The 24,912-nt window shown below is 38.3% G+C and overlaps 2 protein-coding genes across 2 annotated transcripts; one reads left to right on the top strand and one right to left on the bottom strand.

The window, feature by feature from the left end:
* Window positions 1-1,155: 1,155 nt before the first annotated feature.
* On the bottom strand, window positions 1,156-23,664 carry lrrc8aa (leucine rich repeat containing 8 VRAC subunit Aa). Its single transcript, XM_065243752.1, has 8 exons — window positions 23,526-23,664; window positions 22,089-22,179; window positions 9,910-10,609; window positions 9,155-9,763; window positions 6,440-6,772; window positions 5,511-5,681; window positions 5,071-5,376; window positions 1,156-1,441 (listed from the first exon to the last, which is right to left on the bottom strand). The coding sequence occupies exons 3-8, from the start codon at window positions 10,597-10,599 to the stop codon at window positions 1,166-1,168; spliced, it is 2,385 nt and encodes a 794-aa protein (XP_065099824.1). The 5' UTR covers window positions 10,600-10,609; window positions 22,089-22,179; window positions 23,526-23,664; the 3' UTR covers window positions 1,156-1,165.
* On the top strand, window positions 23,242-24,452 carry dnlz (DNL-type zinc finger). The gene is made up of 3 exons (XM_065243754.2): window positions 23,242-23,679; window positions 23,767-23,906; window positions 24,038-24,452. Exons 1-3 carry the CDS (start codon window positions 23,389-23,391, stop codon window positions 24,198-24,200), a joined length of 594 nt encoding a protein of 197 aa, XP_065099826.1. The 5' UTR covers window positions 23,242-23,388; the 3' UTR covers window positions 24,201-24,452.
* The last annotated feature ends 460 nt before the right edge of the window (window positions 24,453-24,912 follow it).

The following is a 24,912-nucleotide window of genomic DNA, read 5'->3' as shown; positions in this document are numbered from 1 at the left end:
AAAGTGAAAGGATTCATAAAAAACATGCCTTTTAATGTTGGACTTTAAATGTTGATGTTAAATCCACTTTTGTTTGCTATATATCAGTTTTACAGTCCATACATATGATTTAATTAAAGTAAATCCTAAGGAACTGTAATTAAATTAACGAGAACTTACTTTAAAAAAAAGTAATTACATTACAGTAACGAATGACTTAGTAACTAGTTACACCCAAGACTGATGGCAGCGCTTCCACAAGAACAACTTCTGTGAATAACGTAAGAAACTCATGAAAAGACATTTTAAAAGTGTCTCATAATTTTTTACTTTCCATTTAAAGCCATACAGTGTACATTAATCTTCTGCACAAAAGAAAAGGTAAAAAAAAAATCATAAAATAAGCCATAAACACATACACGAACACATGACTGCAACGGTTGCACAATTGCGTTGTTTGTGTTTTTCTTTTTTTTGTAAAATTATAAAACTTATAAAGATAAAACGTACACTTTGATTTGACATGAACTCCAGCGTACAGCTCATGAGAGTAAGGCCATGGTAGTGTGGGAACGCTGTGGTGACAAAAGTCAATATGTCATCAGAACACTGTATCATCATTTTCTTGTGAGAAGTCGACCAATGGGGTGCTTCATCCAGGTCTTCTCATCTAAACATATCATAAAGATGGCGAGACGTGGTTTTGTTTGTTCGTCAACAAGTGAGTAGTCTGAGGAGTGTAAAACTGACACATCATTACATGAGTGATTCATTTAAAAGTTCTCAGTTTTGTGGCATTTCATCATATAGTCTTTAAAAAACAGGCATTGATTTTAAAACATAATATTGGCTTGCAAAACATCACTTTAGTTAAGACTTTGACGTCTTTAACTGGCACAAACTCTGAATAAGTCTCTTCCCTGATCGGACACGAGCACTCGTAATACACGAACAACATATTGCTTATATCCGAACGCTCCTATAATGCCACTGTTGAATTTAGGCACTCGCGCTTGCATGTTGGCATCAGTGTTGTCTATACGCATGCACCTCCGTGCCTGTAGAGGGCAGTACAACGACTTGACCTCGTGTGTGGACAGCAAAGTTTTGTTCAGTTTCCCTTTATATTCCATCTTTGCAGAGTCAGACGAGAATCGGAAGGCTTTTCATCCCGTGTTTGTCCGATTCAGGCTTGTTCCTTATCAGCTTTCCACAGCTGGTCCTTGACCTCAGGTGGTAAGGTGTTGAAGAGATCTTCTTCCACGATCAACCCTGAGCGTTTGAGAAGGCGACATTCGACAAGCTCCACCGGCAGACCCTCCAGACGGTTCCCGCGGAGCTCCAGCTGCATCAGGCCCGTTAGCTCTCCGAATCGAGACGGCAGCGCCGTAAGGCAGTTATTCCCCAGATTGAGCGTCCGCAGCTTCTTACACTGAAAGAGTTCAGGTGGCAACACCTCGATCTGAAACAGAGAGAGAGACAGTTACTCAACATGCACTACTATTACAATCCATTAATATTTGCTTTTCATACTTTTATCCAAAGCAACTTGCCAGGCATACAAGCGACACATTTTATCAGTAAAAATCAAAACCTGGGATCAAACCCATGACCACAATCTTCAACCAATTGATCTACAGGAGCAATCTAAACATACTGGTTTGATACTATGAATGCACCGATATATTGGCCTATAATTGGTATACGCAGAAAAAAGCATTTTTTCCTACTATGGGACATCGGTCTATTGTTTAAAAAATAATCGCGACTAATCGTTTGTGGAATAGAAGTTTTTGTTGCCAACAATTAGTCGTGATTAATCTTTATGCAGCCCTAGTTTAAAAACAACCAATGATCAGGGCAGATTAAATACTAGTGATCAAAAAGTGCAAAAAAAGCTTTTGAGCTTATACTGTGGGTTAATTTTTCCACTTTTAGGATTTCATGACATAGTACTTTGAAACCAGGAGTAAAAAAGCAAAACTATCGGTATCGATACATGTCATTCAAAGTAACCAAATATCAATATCAGGACAGAAATTTGTATCGGTGCATCCCTAGTTGATCCTAGAGATATATTGATAGTGGATTTTACCGATAACTACTTCCCGATAACCGATTAATCGACCGATATTTTTCAAAATGGATGGTGGATAAAAAACAAAAAAGTGAGAAACACCTGAAATGTAATAAAACAACAGTACTGAACCATGAAAATGTGCTAAATAAATCAATGTATAAATAAAAATATATGAATTATATTAATAAGTATTGAAGTAAATACTTATGTGAAATAAATACTTTATTTGCTTCTGTTTTGGCACTTAATAATTATTTAATCAAAATAACAAAAGATGACTGAAATGATGATAAAAGAACTGAAATCAGATTTTGATTTGTTGGATATGTTAACGTAGCTGACAGCTGCACATAGTTCGCTTTCTCTCTTTATTAACTTAAAATATGGATAGAAGTAACCAGCTGGAAATAAACTAAATGCAAATGGATGGTAATAATCATCACATTAAACATTTGGGTTGGATTTATCTGCGTGTATGTAACTGTTTGAGGTACTACTAATATTAGCGTTCTGTCAGCCTTGACAACAAACTTAGGTTTCTGCTGTTGTTTCTTTGCTAATGCAGCATCTATTCAGCAAATTAATTACTTTAAAATTTTACGAAGTAAAGGACGTACTCGGGAAAACCCCCTCTGCACATATGCATGGATTTTTTGTCAATAGCCGATTGCTCCACCAATGAAATATCGGTACCGATTAATTGGTCTACCTGTAGTTGATACTATATGTTTATACAACAGAAAGTCAGTTGTATCCAGAATAAACCGGTAATTTCGGCCCACACACACTCCCACATCACACCCACTCCAAAAAAAGCAAACGTGCACCTAATTACGGTCCACCTTGACTTTAAACAAATACCATCAATTACACAACTTATTTAGATAATAACAAACTAACGAAGCAGCCACAAAGAGTGTGCGTCACACATACACATGCGTTTTAACAGGTGGTCCCATAAACTTTATTTTCAGAAACATGCCACACACGCTCTTAAACACACCCATGACTAAAAACATCCACAACCTCCTTGGAATTCTGACTGGCATCCAAGCATCCAAAAGAAATCAGAATCAACAAACAACCCTGAAACTCACAACACTTTCTAAATGCATGAAAAGCTCTCAGCGTTAGCGTGCTTGATTCAGGAGTTATGTGACACATAATAACACTGCTGCAAATACACACACTGTTACTTGTAGCAAAATTGTAGGTTGTTTCAATAAAACATTGACAAAGTCATTGTGAATCTATTGTGTAGTTACATTAGAGGCACTGTTTTTAAAGGGGTAGTTCACCCCAAAATTTAATTTACTCACCATCAGGCCATTCTCGATATATTTTTCAGATGAACACAATCAGATTTACATTAGAAAATGTCCTGGGTGTTCCAAGCTTTATAATGATAGTGAATGGTGCTTTAGATTTGAAGCCCAAAAAAGTGCATCCATCCTTCACAGAAGTAATCCACATGGCTCCAGGGGGTTAGTAAAGACTTTCTGATAGCTTTTGCAATATTATATTTTTAGAAACTAAACTACCTAGCTTCCGGTAATGACCGATGCACGTTCACGAGAGACGTAGGATGTAGCGTAGTAGTGTAGTGATGAATGCAGAAGCACAGAGCACAAAATAAAGCTGTCAGTCAGGACATAAAAAATTTAAACATGGATTTAAAATAAAATGTCGATATGTTGATATTAGACAAGAGGATATTGAGGGTTTTGACACTACGACTCGCATGCTACGTCCAATGCTGAAAACGCACTCTCTCGTAAACATGCGTGGGACGTTACCGGAAGCTAGTTATTTAGTTTGTAAGAACTAAGAAGTAAAGAAGGCATTTATTAACCACCTGGAGCCATGTGGATTACTTCTGTGAAGGATGGATGCATTTTTTGGGCTACAAATCAGAAGCACCATTTACTGCCATTATAAAGCTTGGAACAGCCAGGACATTTTCTAATATAACTCAGATTGTGTTCGTCTGATGAAAATTAATCATATACATCAAGGATGGCCTGAAAATAAGTAATTCATGGGATAACCTATTTTTGGGTGAACTTAAGGGGGTCGCACACCGGCCGCGCACCTCAGCGTCGCGTCTAGGACAACTCGGAGGTATCGTAAACCGGAAGTGCACATTACATAGCGCGAGCTTCGTCAAATAGCGTTTACTTTAAAATGCAAAATATACGTTAGCAGCCAATGTTAATCGTTAATGATTTGGGACAAATATGATGTTATTTAATGTTAAAAAACATTAAATAATGTTTAATTATTTAAACATTATTTAAAAAAAAAAAAAAACCGAACACATTGTTTTCTAGGAGTATACGCCAGGTGAGTATACGCACACCTGGCGGCGGCGGTGTGCATATACTCCTAGAAAACAATGTTTTCGATTTTTTTAGAATGGTGCGGCGTTGCGCGGCCCTGAGCTGCGCGTCCTGTGTGTGATCCCCTTAAGACTTTAACTCTTTTCCCGCCATTGACGAGAAAAAACATTACTGATGAGTTTTTAGGGTATTATGTAATACCGTGACTACAACAGAAGCAAATCATTAATTATACATTTAACACTATATTTATTTTTGACAATCGTTCTTAATATAATCTCTGAACAAAATTCCTAATTATTTTAGCTTTTTGCTAAAAAAAATATTTTTGAAGAAAAAAACCCATATTTAAGAGTTTATAAGCAGAGAAAACATAGATAGAATTAATTTTTTTCCCATTTTGTGTTTTTTTATTGCTTGTTTGAAAGCAAATATATTTGTATGAAAATCTTCCTGGATTTTTTTTTACTTTTGTGAAAATCACAAAAAATTGCTGGCGGGGAATGAGTTAACCAAAGTAGGGACTACAATTTTTTTATTATCTATAAGGGTTTTCTTTTCTACAATAAGAGCAAATCAATCTCTGTGCATATAAATGTTACAAATGAGCATCAGCTGATATCGTTCTGAAATTAGGCAGAAGATAAATCTGAATATCTGTGCTGAACTCACTCGGTTAGCAGTAACTGCGAAATATTGGAGGTTCTGAAGGAAGCCGATGTCAGGAGGGATGCTGGTCAAGTTGTTATGGCTGAGGTCCAGGAACCGGAGTTTCCTGCAGAAGAACAGCTGTGCGGGGATCTTCTCGATCTTATTCCTGTTCAGGTAAAGTCTCTCCAGGTTGGTGAGCGTGCCGATCTGGATGGGGATGTAGGCGATTTGGTTGTACCAGAGTTTGAGGCACACCAGTCTGTGCAGATGCTGGAAGCTGATGATCTCCTCGATGGTCTTCAAGTTGTTGTCCTTCAGGTCGATCTCCTACAGAAAGAAGAGACGTTTTCTGAATGGTGTGTGCATGAGACCAAACTACTACTACTACTAAACACGAAAGACTAGATTGGACGAAGCTATCGTGTTGCATTTTAAATTCATTATGTGCACAGTTGATGTACCTGTAGATTGTGCAAGCTAAATATAGAGTGAGGAATCCTCTCTAGATCACAGCGGACCAGCTCCAGCTCCGTCAGGTTCATCATCTTCTTCAGACTGTTCAGAACCATCAGTTTGGTCCCTTCGTTGTTGATAGACAGCTTATTTAAATGCACGCCGACGTCCGTCACCACCTGCAGGAGAAGAGGGGCGTGAATCAGACGGATGAATCTTTTAATTATAGTTTGAATCAGAGCTTGTAATCGGCTACTACTTCACCAAACAATACACATCACAAAACATACAGCATGAAGTCATCGTGATTAAAACTCTGGTGAGTATGACAAAGCAACCAAATAATTAGTTTGTACTCGTTTTGATGGCTCAATCGTATGCAAATTTCAATTGTATTGAAAGGAGTGGTGGCCATACTTCACCTTATTATGGTAAATAATAATAATAATAATAATTCCTTACATTTATATAGCGCTTTTCTCAGTACTCAAAGCGCTTTACATATGAACGGGGGAATCTCCTCAACCACCACCAATGTGCAGCATCCACCTGGATGATGCGACAGCAGCCATATTGCGCCAGAACGCTCACCACACACCAGCTTATTAGTGGAGAGGAGACAGAGTGATATAGCCAATTAGTATGAGGGATGATTAGTAGGACAATGGGCATGTTTGGCCAGGATGCCGGGGCACACCCCTACTCTTTTTCGAAGGACATCCTGGGATTTTTAATGACCACAGAGAGTCAGGACCTCGGTTTAACGTCTCATCCGAAGGACGGTGCTTTTTTGACAGTATAGTGTCCCCATCACTATACTGGGGTGTTAGGACCCACACAGACCACAGGGTGAGCACCCCCTCCTGGTCTCACTAACACCACACCAAATGGTAATACCATTTAAATACCAGATCATCATAGTTTTCAGTCATCTCACCTGAGGAAGTTTGGTTAGGTTGCTCTTTAATCGCAGCACTTTGAGCCTCTTGAGCTCACGTAAGCCATCGATGACGATGAAGCGGTTGTTTTCAGCGCTGAGGTTTCCAGTGAGATGAAGCTCGCCGAGGTTCTTCAGGCCGTAGATCCACAGCGGGATCTCTTTAATGTCTGTGAACTTTATGTGGAGAGATGTTAAGTTCTCCCGCAGGAAGACTAGAGCAGGGGCTTCAATTTTGGCTGGGGTGTGATAAAGCCATAATTCCCTTAAATTAGACATCTGGGCAATGATTGGCGGGATTGTAACATCCTGGATTAGCTCCAATTTCAGCACCTGAAGGCGACACAAAAACACAAATTAAGATTAAAGGTGATGTGTGTACTTTTTTTCTAAACTGGCTACATATACAGTAGAGTCATTTATTGCTCCCATAAATTGAAACACTGCGTGGCAATAAAACAAATTGATGACTAGAGATTCACAGATCAACCAGCAATAAAACACAATCATTTTTTTGTTTAATTTTTCAGCCGATCTGTATTACGGACGGAAAACTGTTATAAAAAAAGTGCTTCTTGAGAAAAGTGTCATCCTATCTCAGTATAATGCCTGATTATATGATATGCATTTCTGAATGGCATGAGGACAGGATTATGCAGATTTGAAGCGCAAGTATTTGATAAATGTATAGTATGTGTCGAGAGAATTCAGTTACAATCATAATTTGATTTTTGACATGGGTGCAAATAGACGCGAGTAGTCGCGAATAGACGCGAGTAGTTTTTTTTATTTTGTCTAATCTTATTTCAAAAAAGCTGAATTCAATACACTGTGTTTTTCTTTAAAATCTTAAAATTATATAAAAAAATCATAATAATTTATAAATGATAAAAATAAGTTTAATTTCAAAACATACGGAAAAGCATGTTGCATCTTTGATCATTGTGCACAAGGTGCAATTAAAGAGCTCAGATACAAAACCCGCTAACTGCGTCTGGCATCATTTCTTGTTAATTAGCATTTTTAATGACTGATTTTGCCCCCCAAAAAAAGGTATTTCTGAATGGCATGAGGACAGGATTATGCGGATTTGAAGCGCAAGTATTTGATAAATGTATAGTATGTGTCGAGAGAATTCAGTTACAATCATAATTTCATTTTTGACATGGGTGCAAATACACGCGAGTAGTCGCGAGTAGACGCGAGTAGTCGCGAGTAGACGCGAGTAGTCGCGAGAAGACGCGAGTAGTCGCGAGAAGACGCGAGTAGTCGCGAGAAGACGCGAGAAGTCGCGAGAAGACGCGAGTTGTCGCGAGAAGACGCGAGTAGTCGCGAGAAGACGCGAGTAGTCGCGAGAAGACGCGAGTAGACGCGAGTAGACGCGAGTAGTCGCGAGTAGACGCCAGTAGTCGCGAGTAGACGCCAGTAGTCGCGAGTAGACGCGAGAAGTCGCGAGAAGTCGCGAGTAGTTTTTTTTATTTTGTCTAATCTTATTTCAAAAAAGCTGAACTCAATACACTGTGTTTTTCTTTAAAATCTTAAAATTATATAAAAAAAAAAATCACAATAATTTATAAATGATAAAAATAAGTTTAATTTCAAAACATACGGAAAAGCATGTTGCATCTTTGATCATTGTGCACAAGATGCAATTAAAGAGCTCAGATACAAAACCCGCTAACTGCGTCTGGCATCATTTCTTGTTAATTAGCATTTATTAATGACTGATTTTGCCCCCCCAAAAAAGGTATTTCTGAATGGCATGAGGACAGGATTATGAGGATTTGAAGCGCAAGTATTTGATAAATGTATAGTATGTGTCGAGAGAATTCAGTTACAATCATAATTTCATTTTTGACATGGGTGCAAATAGACGAGAGTAGTCGCGAGTAGACGCGAGTAGTTTTTTTTATTTTGTCTAATCTTATTTCAAAAAAGCTGAACTCAATACACTGTGTTTTTCTTTATAAATTATTATGATTTTTTTATATAATTTTAAGATTTTAAATGATAAAAATTAGTTTAATTTCAAAACATACGGAAAAGCATGTTGCATCTTTGATCATTGTGCACAAGGTGCAATTAAAGAGCTCATATACAAAACCCGCTAACTGCGTCTGGCAGTGCGAATGAGGTGAATTTGTCAGCGCGAAGTTTAAAATATTCAACTTAAGTGAAGAATTCACATGACACAGAGTTAAATTGTGCGAGTAATTTAGAGCAAGGAACGCAATGCTTCGTGTTTGGTGTACCAATGGCAATGAAAAAATAATGATCGGTGCATCCCTAGTTAATACTAATACAATATTCGACCCTGACTAATTTAATAACAAACATTTCATTAATCTAATTTATTAACTGTCTATTATAATATTCAACTTAAAGTATTTACCATATTGGCAGTACAGTTAAATCCACTGTAACGTCAATATATTTCAACATTAAATTCAATATATCTTGTATACTTTAGTACAGTATACAGTTTTGTTAGTGTGTTGTTTCCTAAAGCAGAACCAATTTATTCTCACAAGTGTTTCTGATTGCAGCAGTAAACACCAGGAGAGGGTGTGACCCGACAAAAGATGCGTGTCTAGCAGGAGGAAATGATTCAAACTTCCTCCTCAAACATCATCTTGTGCTGTCGCCACAACACACACAAACAGTCACTAAAGGAGTCAACATGAAAATGATTTCTGAAAACACCCCAACACACACCTCCAGCTCCACCAGGTCAAACACGGTGTCTGGAATTCCACTGAGCATGAAGAGATGTAGCTCCTGCTTCTCCTGCGAGTTCTTGGTGATCCTCTGCCGGAGTTTCTCCAGCGTCCACTCGTTGTTCAGGTTCAGCTGTCTCAGTTTATTCTCGCTAACCTCCGACAGGAACACAGCGAACCTCTTGGAGTATAGCGGGTCGTACTGGTCGATCATGTGAAGCATGAAGGCGAAGTCGTTCTTCACGTCGGGAATGTCGCTGTAGCTGCTCTCCTCGCGGATGGACTCGAAGGAATAGCGTTTTAGCGAGCGACTGATGATCCAGTAGAGCGTGTACATGCATATGAGGCCGTAGACCATCACCAGGCTGATGTAGAAACAGGCCAGGATCTTGAAGAGCGTGGCCAACGGATGGGCACATAGGTACATGGTGTAACCGGTCAGCCGCTCGATGTCCACGGCGCACCTTACGCTGAACTTGATGAATTGAACGTAGTACATAGTGTAGCAGATGATGATGACAAACTGGAAGACTTTGATGATCACCTGACGAATGTAAAGACGGTGGACGATGTCGCCCTCCTCCACGTGAATACGAAACTTCTTCACCTGCAAAAAGAGAAAGATTATGTTTTTTGAATACATGGTAAGCTCTCTTGGTATGCAATGCATTATGGGATTGGTTTCTACCTGACAGACACATAAGATGAAGCTACGCTCTAAAAAAAAAAAAAAAAAGATATCTGCACACTGACCTTTTCAAATAAAGCCTTGGCCTGCTCGCCCTCTTTCTTGTCCAGGACACCGGTTTCCGAGCGGTCCACGATCCCCTGCTCGATCCGTGACTTGGTCCTCTGCAGCATGGGAACGCTCGCTTCCACGTCCTGTTCGCTCACGCTAGAAGTCTTTTTATCCATCGATCCGTTCATCTTTCCAGCCGGCTTCGAGTCACTCTCCTCCACCACGGTTTCAGACAGCGCACGCGTTGTCCACGGCGAGTCGAAACACTTGAGCAGAATAGACACAAAGTGCTCCAGCTTCGAGCTCGTCCGCGGAAACTTAAACCAAAAGTTACTGCACGCCAGAAAAATCAGCGTGTGCAGCAACACCAAATACGGGAAGTACTTGGCGAACCAGTGGAGTCTGTTCTCGTAACAGACGGCATCCACGTAGTTGTACTGGTGCCGGTCGAGGTCATACTGGATGCCCTTGGGTACAGTATCCAGTGTCGTGTTATCGTAGGGCTGTCTGCAGGTCTGGTTGATGACCCATTTGCATGGCAGGCAAATCATTTTGTCCTGCGTGACCTGCAGTGTGCCTCCGAACACAGCAATCATCAGCATGACGATGGAGATGTAGTCTGTGAACACGTCCCACCATGGTTTCAGAATCCGGTACGCCGGCTGCGTGTCAGCAAAGTAGCGCAACTCAGTGATGGGAATCATGACAGTTTACCTGAGACACAGAGAAACAGAGAAAGATGTTAATAACAAGCAGAATGTTGTCTGTGTCAAATAGTAAAGGAGCGGCATAATTTTGCAATTTTTGCCTTTTTTTCCGAGGGTTGCCAGATAAGTATTTTTGTTCCTTAAATGTGTTGTTATTATTATTAATTTGTAATATTATTATTATTATTATTATTTATTGAATTAAAAATGTGTTTCTTTTTCGCTTTACAGTAACAGCAGTTTGCTTTATTGTAATTTATTATTGAAATAATGTCATTTTGATACTAAACACTTTATTTACTTATTTTTTTCTGATTTTGGAAATATGAAACAGCAATGCAGTTAGACGTGCAACTGTTATGATGGCATGAAAATAAATTGATGTTTGTTGATTTTAAAGCAACTTCCTAAAATCTTGATCAGAAAACAAAGTCAGATCATCCACTTAACTGTACTGCATTTATCAACACTTCATTTATAGGGGTGGGTGGGTACTGAAACCAGTCTGGGGATACGATTTTATTTTTGTGTTTTTTAATGTTATTTTTTGGGACATTTTGCCTTTATTTGATAGACAGTGTATAAGTACAAATAACACAGAGATTCACATCCTCTGAAGTAAAGCATGCACATTGATATTTATGCATTTATTAAGTAGCAATAAATTTGTAGTTAGGGAAAGATGAACAGATATTCTGCGTCATAAGCTAACCATAAACTGTGTCAGAAGAGGAAGCAGAGAGAACATGACGTTTTTTTGTCAGCATGTTTTCATATCTTTAGCCCTGTCCTGTCCTTTCACTTCAGTCTATAATCCAGTGTTTTTCTCTAACATTAGCTCACATCACGAACACCGGAAGTAACTGGGAATGAGTCAGCAGAACATCTACTTGTATTACAGAGGAGAAGAAAAATCCACAAACACACCTCATCTTGTACAACAGACTCCACCCGCTCCACCTTTTTATCAATCTACACGATTCATGCACCCACACACACGCCGTCAGGTAATGAAGGCGTGTCCTGGCACTTGACTTTATATAAAGGCTTTTTACAACTCAGCTCTTTTTGCCCAGAGGCTGTGGTCGGCACGCTGGCATTCCCAGATCATTTGGGTTGCCAGGTTGGAGCTCAGAAATAATCCCCTCAGACATGCTTCACCTCAGAACAAAAATGCATGAGAGATAAAAAATTTCTGACAACTAATGGACACAGACACCCTTTACCCACAATTCAGTGCTTCTCTAATTCATCTATGACATGCCAAAACAGAATAAGACCTTGAGATAAAACGTTTATGAGCTTTTACAAAGGAGGAAGACATAAATAACAACATGCACTCATCAGCTCACCCTTTCTTACTTTCATCAAACACAAAAAGTGCATTTTTACAGAATGTTCCGGTTAAACTTTGTATAGTTTGATAGCATTTGCTTTAATCATATGGACAAATGGAATCAGGATATTAACAATACACAATGGTGGGTGGGTAAATGAAAGAAAAATAACAGACTTGGACTAACTTTATTTATACCTCCATTATGCAACTGCTATAATGTAGAAGAGATGAGCACCAGTAGACCAATAAAAAAGGGTGGAGAGAGAGAGAGAGAGAGAGAGAGCATGAAACAAAAGTGAGAGAGAGAGAGAGAGCTGGTAAGTTTATTAGCTGGAGAAAGGGACTCATGGGGATTGAAACATAAAGGAGAACACAGGACAAGAGGTGAACACAAGAAAAAAGAAAGTCTGGTGGCATCCGAATCCTTTAAAAGCTTCTGTAAAAGATGTGGAAAACTACCACTCCGGCTAACATCTATACGTAGACTCGGAAAGCCTGGGAATTTTCCGTTCAGGATTCAGAAGCCAGAGTGAAAATGCACTAAGGAGCACAGCGATTGTTTATCCCAAGACCTTGTAAAAATTCCTGGCGGGACTGAAACAATTCCCTGAGTTCCCCACGTTTCCAAATATTCCAGACTTCATCAGAAAGCACTCGTAACCTTTCATTCTTCATTGATATATTGACCAATGCACTAAAATGTCAATATATTAATATCATACTGTGTGGTCAATTTAGCCAGACTAGTTAACAGCCATTTGGCTGTGTTTACTAAAAGATATGCAGGGTGCACAGGGCACTCCCACGGCCCCTTAGGGTCTCCCTCAAGGCATTACAGGCAATTACATTCTGGTTGATCTGCATATCAGTGACATCTGAAGCTGAATATAAACAATGAATAGGAGCATTTAAACACAGCATCTTTTTTCAAAAAGTAAACCTTTGGACCAAAAGGGTGCATACTCATACCTCAAACATACATATTGGTAGGTACCTAAAAGATGCACTGCTATATAAATAGTATATTCAGGGTTCCCACACCTTAGTTAATTTCAAATTCAAGGACCTTTCAGGGACTTTCCAGGTTCAATACCCTCAAATTCAAGGACTTCATGTGGGGACACATTTCAAGTGAGAGCAAGGTTACATTGTGTTACCTTTTAAGATACATTGTTACAGTTCCCTTTCGAGGGAACTCGCGCTGCGTCGCTGTGGTGACAGGCTTCACGACAAAGACAGGGTGATGCGGGAGCCAGGAAGTATATCGCTATCTGAAATATTGCCAAAGACGGCGTTACAGGTATGGAGGAAGTATGGCAAGGGAGACGCAGCGTCCCGTTCGCTTATTAGGGAACAACAGTTAAATACGTAACCCGAGACGTTTTCATGTGTCAAACACAACTATGCAAAAAAGCATTTTGGTATGAATCAACATTCGAATACAGAAGATTTAAGCATTTAAAGCAAACAGATTAGCACGTGTGCTTAAAAAGTCTAGAATTTTTATGATATTACCCTACACTACACAGGGAATAATATGGATTTTTCTTCAGAAAACTTCTTGCATAAAATAGATTCCAGCACTTTCAATGACCTGTATCTATGTATGTATATTTTCAAAAACTTTCCAGGGCCTTGAATTTTTTCTCCCAGATTCACAAACTTTCAAGGACCCATGAGAACCCTGTATATATTAGGACGCTTTTAAGGGTAGTGTTCCAGTTACCGTTTTTGTACCCTTTTTCTGACAGTGTGGGGTTAAGAATTTTGTTCGTGTCTCAACCTTCAAACATTTACACACGCGTCTATTTATCTCTCAAACACATACAGACAGCTGTGGTTAAAAGGGACACAAACAGAGATAAAAACTCTTAAAACTCACACACCACACACACAGATACTGTAAAAACTGTATTTTCCATCCCAGTGTTTCCCACAAATCTAAAAAAATATACACACAGACAAAAAAGGTCTACTATCAAGTGACAAACAACTGGAAATGTGTGACCTAACCCAATATTTTGATTTATATTAATTTCACATTATATTTCATAAATCCAACCACTCTAAACTCTTTGCACACTCTTTGGCACAAACAAATTTTGTCAAAGCACCACAAAACAAAATTTTTGTATATGAAGCAATATTTGTAAAAATGAGCCATTGAAAGGATTTATTAACATTGAGAGGTGTAGAAAGACTCAGTCTCAAACTCTATTGAATACAATTAGGGATGCGTGATAATTTGCATGCGATAACATGCGCATTTTGTCAGTAAAGCCGGTTCCATGATTAGTAGTAAATGGCCATCACCTGCTTTCAGATGGAGCAGCATTTACTACACAAATCCGTAGTTCATTGATAAGCCAGGCCATATTGTATACATACATATCGCAGGTGATATGGCCACGATAATTAGGGGTGTAGCGATTAACCATGCAAATGCGCGTTTTCTCAATGAATAAATTTGAATGAATAACGGTGAAATCCAGGCACATCCGAACGCTAGGGGGCGCTCCTGTGCAGAAACTCCCTTTGTGCCACAGAAGAAGTAGCATTACAAATGCTATTAGGGATGCACCGATACCGATACTGGTATCGGCCTCGATACCACATTTTTTAAAGTACTCGTTAAAAGTCCCCCGATACCTGGAATCGATACCACGGTCTGAGAAATGTCTATGTTTGAGTGGCCTGTAAGGGGTTAATGCCTCGTGTTGTCCAAAGAGGCAGAGTTTACAACAAACTGAAAAACTAGTCCTTTGTTTTTTTGTTAAATTACATGACTAATGCTGTTAACTGTAAATTTAAATCATGTTTTTTATTAAGTACTCGGTATCGGCAAGTACTGAAATGCAAGTACTCGTACTCGTACTCATATTCCAAAAAAAGTGGTATCAGTGCATCCCTAAATGCTATTCCAGGAAATGTCTACAGGAATATTTATATCACTGTTCTTCAAATTGTTTCAGGTATTTTCATGATAATAAAGAATATTTTAATGATTTTGTTTAACGAGTGTTGCTTTTTTAAATGCACGTTATAAACGACGCCAACTCGTTATGATTTTAGATTGATAAGGACTTCCTACTGACCAAATGCCGTAGTGCACGCACAAGCTGTGCATGAAACAAAGAATCGCAGCATTGCGATTCAGAATCAATTTCAGACAGGCATTTTTAATGGGACACACGGTTGAATCGTTACATCACTAACGATAATTAATGCAAAATCCCCCCGATTGTCAGTGAACTACGGCTTTGTGTAGTAAATGCCGCTCCATCTGAGATGCGCAATGACAATCACATGCAAATTATTGCGCATCCCTAATACAACAGTATATGTATAGTATATCATGATAGACAATGTAGGTCTATATATTATACATGGGTCTAGAGATTGTAAATGTGACCGATGTTATAAATGGTTTATGTCATTTTCTTCACTTTCTATTAGATATTACTGCTTCTGCTCTTTCTCTTTCAATTCCTCTCTTGCTGAGGTTTTTTTTATATCTTGAGTCAGCTTACATAATAATGAGCGTTTCAGCTATAATTGCTCGTTTAGTGCAATGGGCTTGACATTAGCATTGCTTATTTGCTACATCTCTGCTTTCTGAGCAAACATTTTAGATCTAAAAGACGGTTCAGAAATAACGGTATTATAAAACAAAATGGGAGAAAAAAAGTGGTTGTGACTTTCAAAACAAGATCCAGTTTTTATCGCCATAGGCACGCTCGAGACTGCACATGCGCTCTACCATTTGTTTTCGATTGACTCAGATATTACACACAATGTAAATCAGACCAAAAGTATTTAAACTGGGACTGACTGACCATTTAACTCTTTTCCTGCAATTGACGAGTTATCGCGTCAATAAAGAGAAAACGTTTCCCTGCCAATGGCGCTTCCCTGGCAAGTTTTTACGATAATCTCTAACACCGCTATTATCCACTAGGTGGCGCTCTTACCCAATTTATAAAAATTTGAAGCAAAAACTAATTCAACAACATTGTAAACGCTATGTATGTTTTGATCATCCCTCTGAATCTGATCTCTAACAAAATTCCTTTACAAAAATGAAATTATTTTAGCTTTTTGCTAGGAATGCACCGATTGGATTTTTTAGGCCGATACCGATACCGATTTAAACAGACAACTTCTGTCCGATACCGATGCTGATACCGATATTAAACACTTTTTATTTTTGCATCAAATTATTTTTACTGAACATGGATTGGATCTAATTAACATTCAACTTGCCAACATAATAAGAGAGGCACAAATTAAGCTAAAAAATATAATAAGACAGCATGACAACCTTCAAAGGTGGTTTTTGCTATTCAGCATTTATTTTATTAACATCATTAACTCATTTTTTACATATAAAGGATTTCTTTATGCAGTTAATTAATAAACAATCGGTATCGGCCTTTCTCGTGCTATTGCCGATATGCCGATGGTTTCAAATTCATCAAAAATCGGCCGATAAATATCGGCTGCCGATACATCGGTGCATCACTACTTTTTGCTCAGATATACTTGGGCGGTTGTTTATATACCTGGGCGGTCCGCTCAAGTAAAGTCAATGTGTGAGAAACAATATATCCCATTTCCTAACCCAGGGGTTTTCAAACATTTTAGTCAGCTCAACCACCTTGACTTAAATAATTTACTTGAAGTACCTCCTGAGAATTTAGGTTTATAACTAGTGAACTTTGTGAATCCAGTTTGGGAAACCCTGTCCTAAACTTAACACTCACAGTAAACTTTCTGCATGTTTAGACTGTCAAATAAACAATTTAGTTTGATTTATAAGATTGTTTCATTATGGGGACCAAAAAAATCTCTACAAGGACATGTTTAGTCCTCAAACCATAGGGATTACTAGGTTCACCCACACAACCACTTAATGGTTGGCTATTAACACATCATTTACCACAACACACAATTCTCCGTCATTCACACATTATTCATTGAAAATACCTAAAACCCCCAACACAAGCATGACAACACAATTACACATCCTTACAGAGAAAAAAATAAAATAACTGGTACATATGTAACTATTGTAGCTCATAACGAGTTTATACCTCTTCTTCACTGATACAAATACACAAACGTTATCATTTATTCACTGCACTGTGTCGTTTATCAGATAATTGCAGTAAACTTGATCTGTGATCCTCTAACGCAATAAAATTAACGGTCAGCAAAAGAGAAACCTTCACACGGTTACATTAGGACAGACATGAAGGTGAATACATTTCTCAAACAGCATCAAATGTCTGAAGCTCTCTGGTCTCAGCTAACAGTCTATTAACAATTAACAAACATAAACCTTTGTACAGTCAGACACACACATTCACATTTTCCTTTCTCGGAGCTGGAAACAATTTAATAAACCTCAAGCATTTTAAAAGCAATCTTCCAAACAAACAATTACGGCATTTCCTTTAGAAAGTAAACAGTAGGCAGAAAGTGTGCGCCGTGCGTGTGGATTGGATGGAGGACGGCTCAGTGATGGTTTATTTTTACACAGAAACCTTAGAGATTGTTTGTCTGATACGATCCTTTCATCCAGACCATGAATGAAACACTTTTTCCATCACAGTAACCTCTGGTAATGTAAACAACAATACAAACAGCTTTCCAATGTGTAATAAAATAAAGGCCTCTTAACGGACATTTCCCTGCGCCCTTCAAGCTAAATTCACTTTTTCTAATAAATAATGCAATGCTTTTTAAAACAACACAAACTAGAGCCGAACAAAACTTAAACTACTTATAATGTTTGCATATTTAAATTGCACGACTGCCATTACTCAAACCTTATTGCACTTCAAAATATATTTATTTTTAATATGTAAAGTGCCATAAAGTTTAAGTTACAGCATTCAAGCTATTAATGTGTGTGCAGTATAAATTGATAGCACCGGCGGCGGAAGATCTTAAAGAGTAAATTTGTCATGTCAGCAGTTAGACAACACTTTTAATTGATGACATAAACAGATTACATTTCTGCTGTATGCTGCTATTCACAAAGACAGAGAGGTCAATTGTGTGGTGCTGTGTTAAGTATAGACTAGTGTAGTGCATACTATGCGGCATATATTAAATAATGCAATGCATACTTATAAAAAAGTGTGCTTAAACTCCTTTAAATACATTGCCGTCACGTGACCTCATACAGGTATAATTATTACATTGTGAGATCCATGAAACATAATAGATCATGCATGCACATCGACGTAGAAAATACGCTGCACTGAAATAATTATATTTCTCGGACTCTATTATGGTCGTATGTAGTCTCAACATCAGACAGAAATATGATACAAACTGTACACAAACATAGCAACATATGACTGAAATCATCATTTTTAATCATGCTGGTTGTAGGGGTGCGCGGGGCAAAAACTAATGCGGGGTTAGTTTTAACACGGACGGTTTACATTGTTGCACAAGGTTGAGCGTTCAGATTTTCAAGTATTTTTTTCACGCTACCAAAAGCTGATCTCCCGCAAATAATTGGAAATGTATAATGTTTTTATTGAGTTATTGATGAATGAGTGTTTTGGTGATATTATGTAAGTAAATTTTTTCCATCATATGTTTTTTTCTGTTTCTGAGTTGGGTGTGTAAGGTACCAAATCCAATGCTATGTCATATTAATCAGTGTCTTGTTGACTAAAACATAGCATAGTTTTGTCTGCAGCTTTTAGCAACTGTTTTGGTGGGCTTAAAAATATTTGGCTGAGCGGGGTTAATTCTAACGCTGTGTTAAAGGTATAGCGCAAGATTTTTGTTTTCCGGGTGGATCACCACTGTTATTGGTCATCCCAGATGTCAATCATTCTGATTATATGTTGACGTATAACCGTCGCACGTGCTCGCCTCTACGTTCGCTTTCTGCACATGCGCACTTTCACGTGTATGTGTGTTGTGCTACGGTTTCAACCATTCATTGAAGGTCGCGTTCTCACTGTGTTTTTTTCAAAATGTCTGAGGGTCGCAAGAGAAAAAGTGTCTACGAATTGTATGACAAGAAGAGAAAGGACTATAAATAAAGAAACAAGACCAGATGTTTATGGGAGACTATTTCACACGCTGGCGTGAGCTAATAGGACAGGTTGGGCTTCCCACGCGAAGTTTTTACTGGAAAGGTACATTTTGTCATGCTATTTGGAGAAATGCATTTAAAATCACTGCTGGTAAAAGTTGATGTAAGCTATGATTTGCGATGCTAGCCCTGGCACAAGTCACGAACCGCACAGACACGGTAAACATGCCGACAGAAACTTGTAAACAGAGCGAAGAGAAGAACTGAGCTCCTGCACGCTCTCTCTCTGTCTCGTACACACGTTTAACAGGCGTTCCCTCTCGGGCGGGACGGCATTTTTTAAAAAATATCGAGGGGCGGTTCTTTTAAATAATTCGGGAAAATCTTCCGCTATACCTTTAACTAACCACTCAACACTTACGATATAAAAACTGCTTGCGTAATTCTTGCCATTGTTTTAAATAGGCTACACACGAATGATTGCTGGCTGCCAACAAAATAAATGTGCCTGTCTTATCATAAATCGTGTGTCAAGTTTATTTTTGTTCATATCTTTATTATTGATTGAATAAGGTCACGTCAAAAATTGAAATCATAATGAAATTAATCGCTAAGATCAGACTTTGATGCTCATTATCTCAGAATTTGATTTTGAAACTGTAGTATGGTTATTACAGACTGGGTCATATATATATATATATCCATCCATTTTTAATTGAACTATTGTTAGAAAATGGCTGGATGAATGAATACAGTGTGGATGCCTGTCTATTATAGACAGATATATAAACAATATCCACTTCAAGTATATAGATAAATAGTATTGAAATATTTGCCTGCAAACTTAATTTCTAGCAAGTGTTACAACTAACCCCCTGCCTGTTACAATTAACCCCACCTATGGGGTAAGTTGTAACGTTTGCACTTCTGTCACGTTTGGTGTTAATGTCCAAGAATGGTACTAGAAACAAACTTCAAATGTTCATTTGTAGCAGAGATGTGTGTGTTGCTTGTGTAAAAACAAAATTAAATTAAACTCAAATATTTTTTGAACGATTGATCAAAAACCAAAAAGCTTTAGGTTGTGCCCCGCTTTCCCCTACTACTAAGTAAGTTCTGGCACACTATGTAACTAGTCCAGCAGAAAACATGTGTTTATAAAGGACCAGGATGATACACTCAGCACTATTGAGGGCTATAAAACTAATCCAAAGTGTCCCAGGTTTGTGTCATCAAATCTTTGAATAATAATAATATGGTGTGTAGCACAGTAAACACAGTATACTGTATATTAAAAAGCTAAACTGTATATTCTCCTGTGGTTTTGCAGTTACCCTCTATAGTGGTCACATGCAGGTGCTCTATATGAGGGTTTATGGTCATAAATGCCTCACAGCAGACGGTGAGCTACCGGTGTGTGCCGAGAGGTTTTCTGGAACGCATGTTGCCTGCACCAGCTAACAAAGACATCTTGATACACGTGGAGCACAAACCTCATGCCTACACTTGTTAAAATGCACAAATCTGTTGCCTTAGGGTCACATCTTAACTCTGAACCAAAGTAACACCCGGTTAAAACTTTAGCTAACAACTTCAATGTAATATAAAATGAGCACGACCCAAAGTAGATCCCGTTCAACTTTCACATTCCCCACTCGGTCCGCTGCAGGTGGACGCGTCTCTGCACGACTGTAAAACTGTGGCTTGTGCTGAGTCTAACAATGAGCTAAATATGTTAGCGTCATCGTCTGGCAAACATAAACCAATAAACCACTTACCACAAAGACCAATGCAACATAATTAACTACACCACTTGACTTATCTTCACACTTTGACTTTTTCTCTTTACTCTCATCTTCTATATAACTAATCCAGATAACTAATAGTACTCGAAACGAAAGTATGATGCTACAGATATTGAACATCATGTTTGCCAAATTATTTATTATGGTCCTTACTAAAAGTAAACATTTAAGGGGTACATTTCACAAGACTTTTTAAAGATGTCAAATAAATTGTTGGTGTCCCCAGACTACATACGTGAAGTTTTAGCTCAAAATATCATATAGATAATTTATTATAACACGTTAAAATGACCACTTTGAAGTTGTGAGCAAAAATGTGTCCTTTTTAAATGCAAATGAGTTGATCTCTGCACTAAATGGCAGTGTCGTGGTTGGATAGTGCAGATTTAGGGGCGGTATTATCCCCTTCTGACATCACAAGGGGTGCCATGAGCTATTTTTTTCACATGCTTGCAGAGAAGGGTTTACCAAAACTAAGTTACTGCGTTGATCTTTTTCACATTTTCTAGGTTGATAGAAGCACTGGGGACCCAATTATAGCACTTAAACATGAAAAAAGATTTTTATGATATGTCCCCTTTCGAATAATACACTGATTTAATCTTTTATGCTGCTCGAAACACGTATAAGGAGGTATTGAATGTCAGGGTTAGTCTCACATGATGATGCATATGCAAAATGTACTGAACACAAATCTGCTAAAATGTAACACACAAACACATCTGCAGAAACACAACAAGGCCTATTAATTTGATCGGAGCACAGCCAGCACACTGAAACACACACACACACACACACACACACACACACACACACACACACACACACACACACACACACACACACACACACACTTCATAAACTGCAGTTTAAAGTTTTTATGCACGGCTAATGAAATTTGGTCTTCTGATCCAACACGAACAATATGAAAGGGTTACATTTATAGTAAAACATAATTTGGTCAATTTATGAACCCTTCGTCTTATTCAACCAGTTAAAGCAACTTTAAATTAAAACTCTAGTTTAACTAAACACGTAAGTACATTTTTCTGTTTAGTTATTTTTTAAACACGCAATGTTAGATCCATAATACAGGCCCAACACGAACTCAACAGACACACATGTGCCCGCAGTCTTATGATTCTCCGTGGGTGGAAAATTAAACCTGTTTTCCTTATAAAAACCCTCTTTTGATAGCGTAAAAAACAATATTACCATAATCCAAACTAACTTACTGATGGAAAAGAGACATGACATAAACACATCCGGCGTAACTCACCGGCTCGGTATCGATCTCTAGCTCCTGTAGCGCATAACTGATACATTTCTTTCCTCCGGTCCACGATCCACAGCGGCGATCTCACTCAATCCTGCAAAACGAGACAAGAGTTGAGGAACGCAGATGTTTCACGCCCAGGAAACGCGTCAGCAAAGCACCCAAATAACGAATTTGTCCTCAAATCCTACTATAGCGAAGACCTGGCCAATAAATATTAACGTTCGACCGGTATGCCCACCTGATTGGTTGAAAGACACACAGTGGGCGTAAACCAACTGGCGGGTTAACGAATCAATTGTTTTCCAACTTCTAATGTTTGTATTAAATTTGTTAAAACTAATATTTATACATAGTTTGGATTTGAATCCCCTCAGGTTCATGCGTCAATAAATATAATTTGAATTTTCGATCCATTTGGTTACCCAGTGACGTCGGCGAGGGCCATGAACTGGATGTTTGCCATAGTAGGAATCGCAGTGCGGCTCGTTGAGCTGCCCTGAATGCAGCACGAGCGGGCGTGACTTTGACGCAGGGTGGAGCGGGCTGTTTAGTCTATCCTTGTGCAAAGAAGGTCGTTTAAACGAGCTGTAACCAGCTAGAAGAGACATACGCGGGGAAAACAAAAATTACAACTGTTGAAAAACAGACACATAATTGTCTATTCCGTCATACAACTTTGAATGAAATAGTCAAACACAAAAATAGTCAGAATATACATTATTTTAATATACTGAATGTTTTCATTTCATAACAATAATAATAATAATTATTATTATTATATTCTTCTGTGTATTCATAATGATAATTACAGTTTTACCATTACCATAGTGTGGTGTAAACATTCTAGACCGGTGACATTTAAAGTCGAGTCAGATGTTTTGAGATGCAGGACTTGATTTTAAATATTACTTAAGAAGTGACTCGTGCCTTTAGCAATGCCAGTAAGTGATGTAATTGAAAGCACTTATCTATATTTATATCAGATTACTGTAAGCAAGTGTACATGTACGCGCCTCTCCCAACGAGCACGTTCGATTATCGCTAACTTATCGAAATACCCGCTCACCTTGCCCTAAATCCAGTTTATGCAATAATATTCAAATAAAAAAAGATGATGTAAAGGGGTTGATAAACATGTTGGGGGCGTGGCTTAGATGCCGCGCTGCGTCATCATCAATCGACAAACAGAGTGATTCAACTTCAGCGTGCGCTTGCATTCAGGAGAAAGATATACCGATTTATCTTCTGTAAATATATTTTACGTATTTTAAAGAACAGGAGGCGGAGTAACTTTTTGATCATGAGCTTTCGATATTGTTTATTTTTACTGAGACCAAGAATACAGCGATCATGTGCAGAGCGACGTCTGTCTTTGCTTAACACATCATGTAAAGATGGAGGTAAACACATGCAGGAAAAGAAAATGACTCCAAATACCTTATTTTCCCCGGATCAGTTTGTACTACAGTCTGCTGTCTCACAGAACGGAGGCAGGTTTGGTTTTTACAGGACCTTCGCAACTTCTGTGTGTAGGACTGAAGCCATTGGACAGGTGCAGTCAACCCACTATCATCTGGTTTACACCTGCAAGGTCAGACTTTATTGAAATAAATATCTTCAAATATCTTCAATATCTTGTTACTTTCTTTCACATCATTAACAAAATGTATGATAACAGGTGTGCTCCACTCGCTCTATGAAGAAAATATCTAAGCTGGCCTATCACAAGGGAGTTGTCATAGTAACGTGTCCAGGATGTAACAACCATCACGTCATTGCTGATAATCTGAACTGGTTCTCTGACCTGGAGGGAAAAAGGTGTGTATGATCACTCCTATGTTTAAATTTATAAACAAAAACAATTGGCATACGCATACCATTCAGGCTTAGCATTTTTGTAACATTCTTATATATGACCACAAAAATCTTACTGTTCTGTATTGGCACAGGAACATAGAGGAAATCCTGGCAGCTAAAGGCGAATCAGTGAAAAGAGTTCTGGGGAACGAAGCCCTAGAAATTGTTGCTGAGGAATCAATAAAAGAAGCCACAAGCAACAGTTCAGATGAAGAGAAACCACAACATCTGAGTGATGGATCTGACAAAACATGACCAGTCTGAAACCACTGGACAATTATATAAACTTTTTAAAGCTACCAGTTTAGCGTATTCAAGCGTGGTATAAGCTGATCATTGTATTATATGGTTATATATTTCATAATAAAACTATAAACTAAAGCTTAACATTTTAGAGGTTACTTTATTAAGGGTTTGGCTCCACCTTGTGGTCACTGCAACGTCTAATCCATCATGTCTGTTATTTAAAGCTGCGATTCCCAAACTTTTTCAGCGTGCGGCCCCGCTTGTGTACGGTGCATTCCTTCGCGGTCCCCCAAAGAAAATTTGTGACAAAAACTGTTCTAAAACTCAACATTTTAATAAAAAAACATTATACAAAAAAGTAGTGCTTTTGCTTAGAAGCCTTATTTTTTTAGATTTAATTACACAGAATTCATGATAAATTAATGTATTTCATAAAATGTCAGAAAACTGGGGCCCCCTTGGCACTATCTCGTGGCCCCCCAGTTTGAAAACCACTTATTTAAAGCACCTTACACTGTCAGCGACCTTCGACCCACTAAATATCCACACTACAAATTAATTATAACAAATAAATACTATTTTTCAAACACTTATTTACCACTTTTGAAAGCTTTGTGTAGTTTGCGCACTGTTGCCATCTAACATGTATGACGTCCAGAAAAAAAGCGGGTAGAATGACAATCAAAAATAAAAACTGTCCTAAAAATGGGAGGTATGTGTC

This window comes from Paramisgurnus dabryanus, chromosome 18, assembly GCF_030506205.2.
Source record: "Paramisgurnus dabryanus chromosome 18, PD_genome_1.1, whole genome shotgun sequence".
Lineage (NCBI taxonomy): Eukaryota > Metazoa > Chordata > Actinopteri > Cypriniformes > Cobitidae > Paramisgurnus > Paramisgurnus dabryanus.
This window is presented reverse-complemented; position numbering and strand designations above follow the sequence as displayed.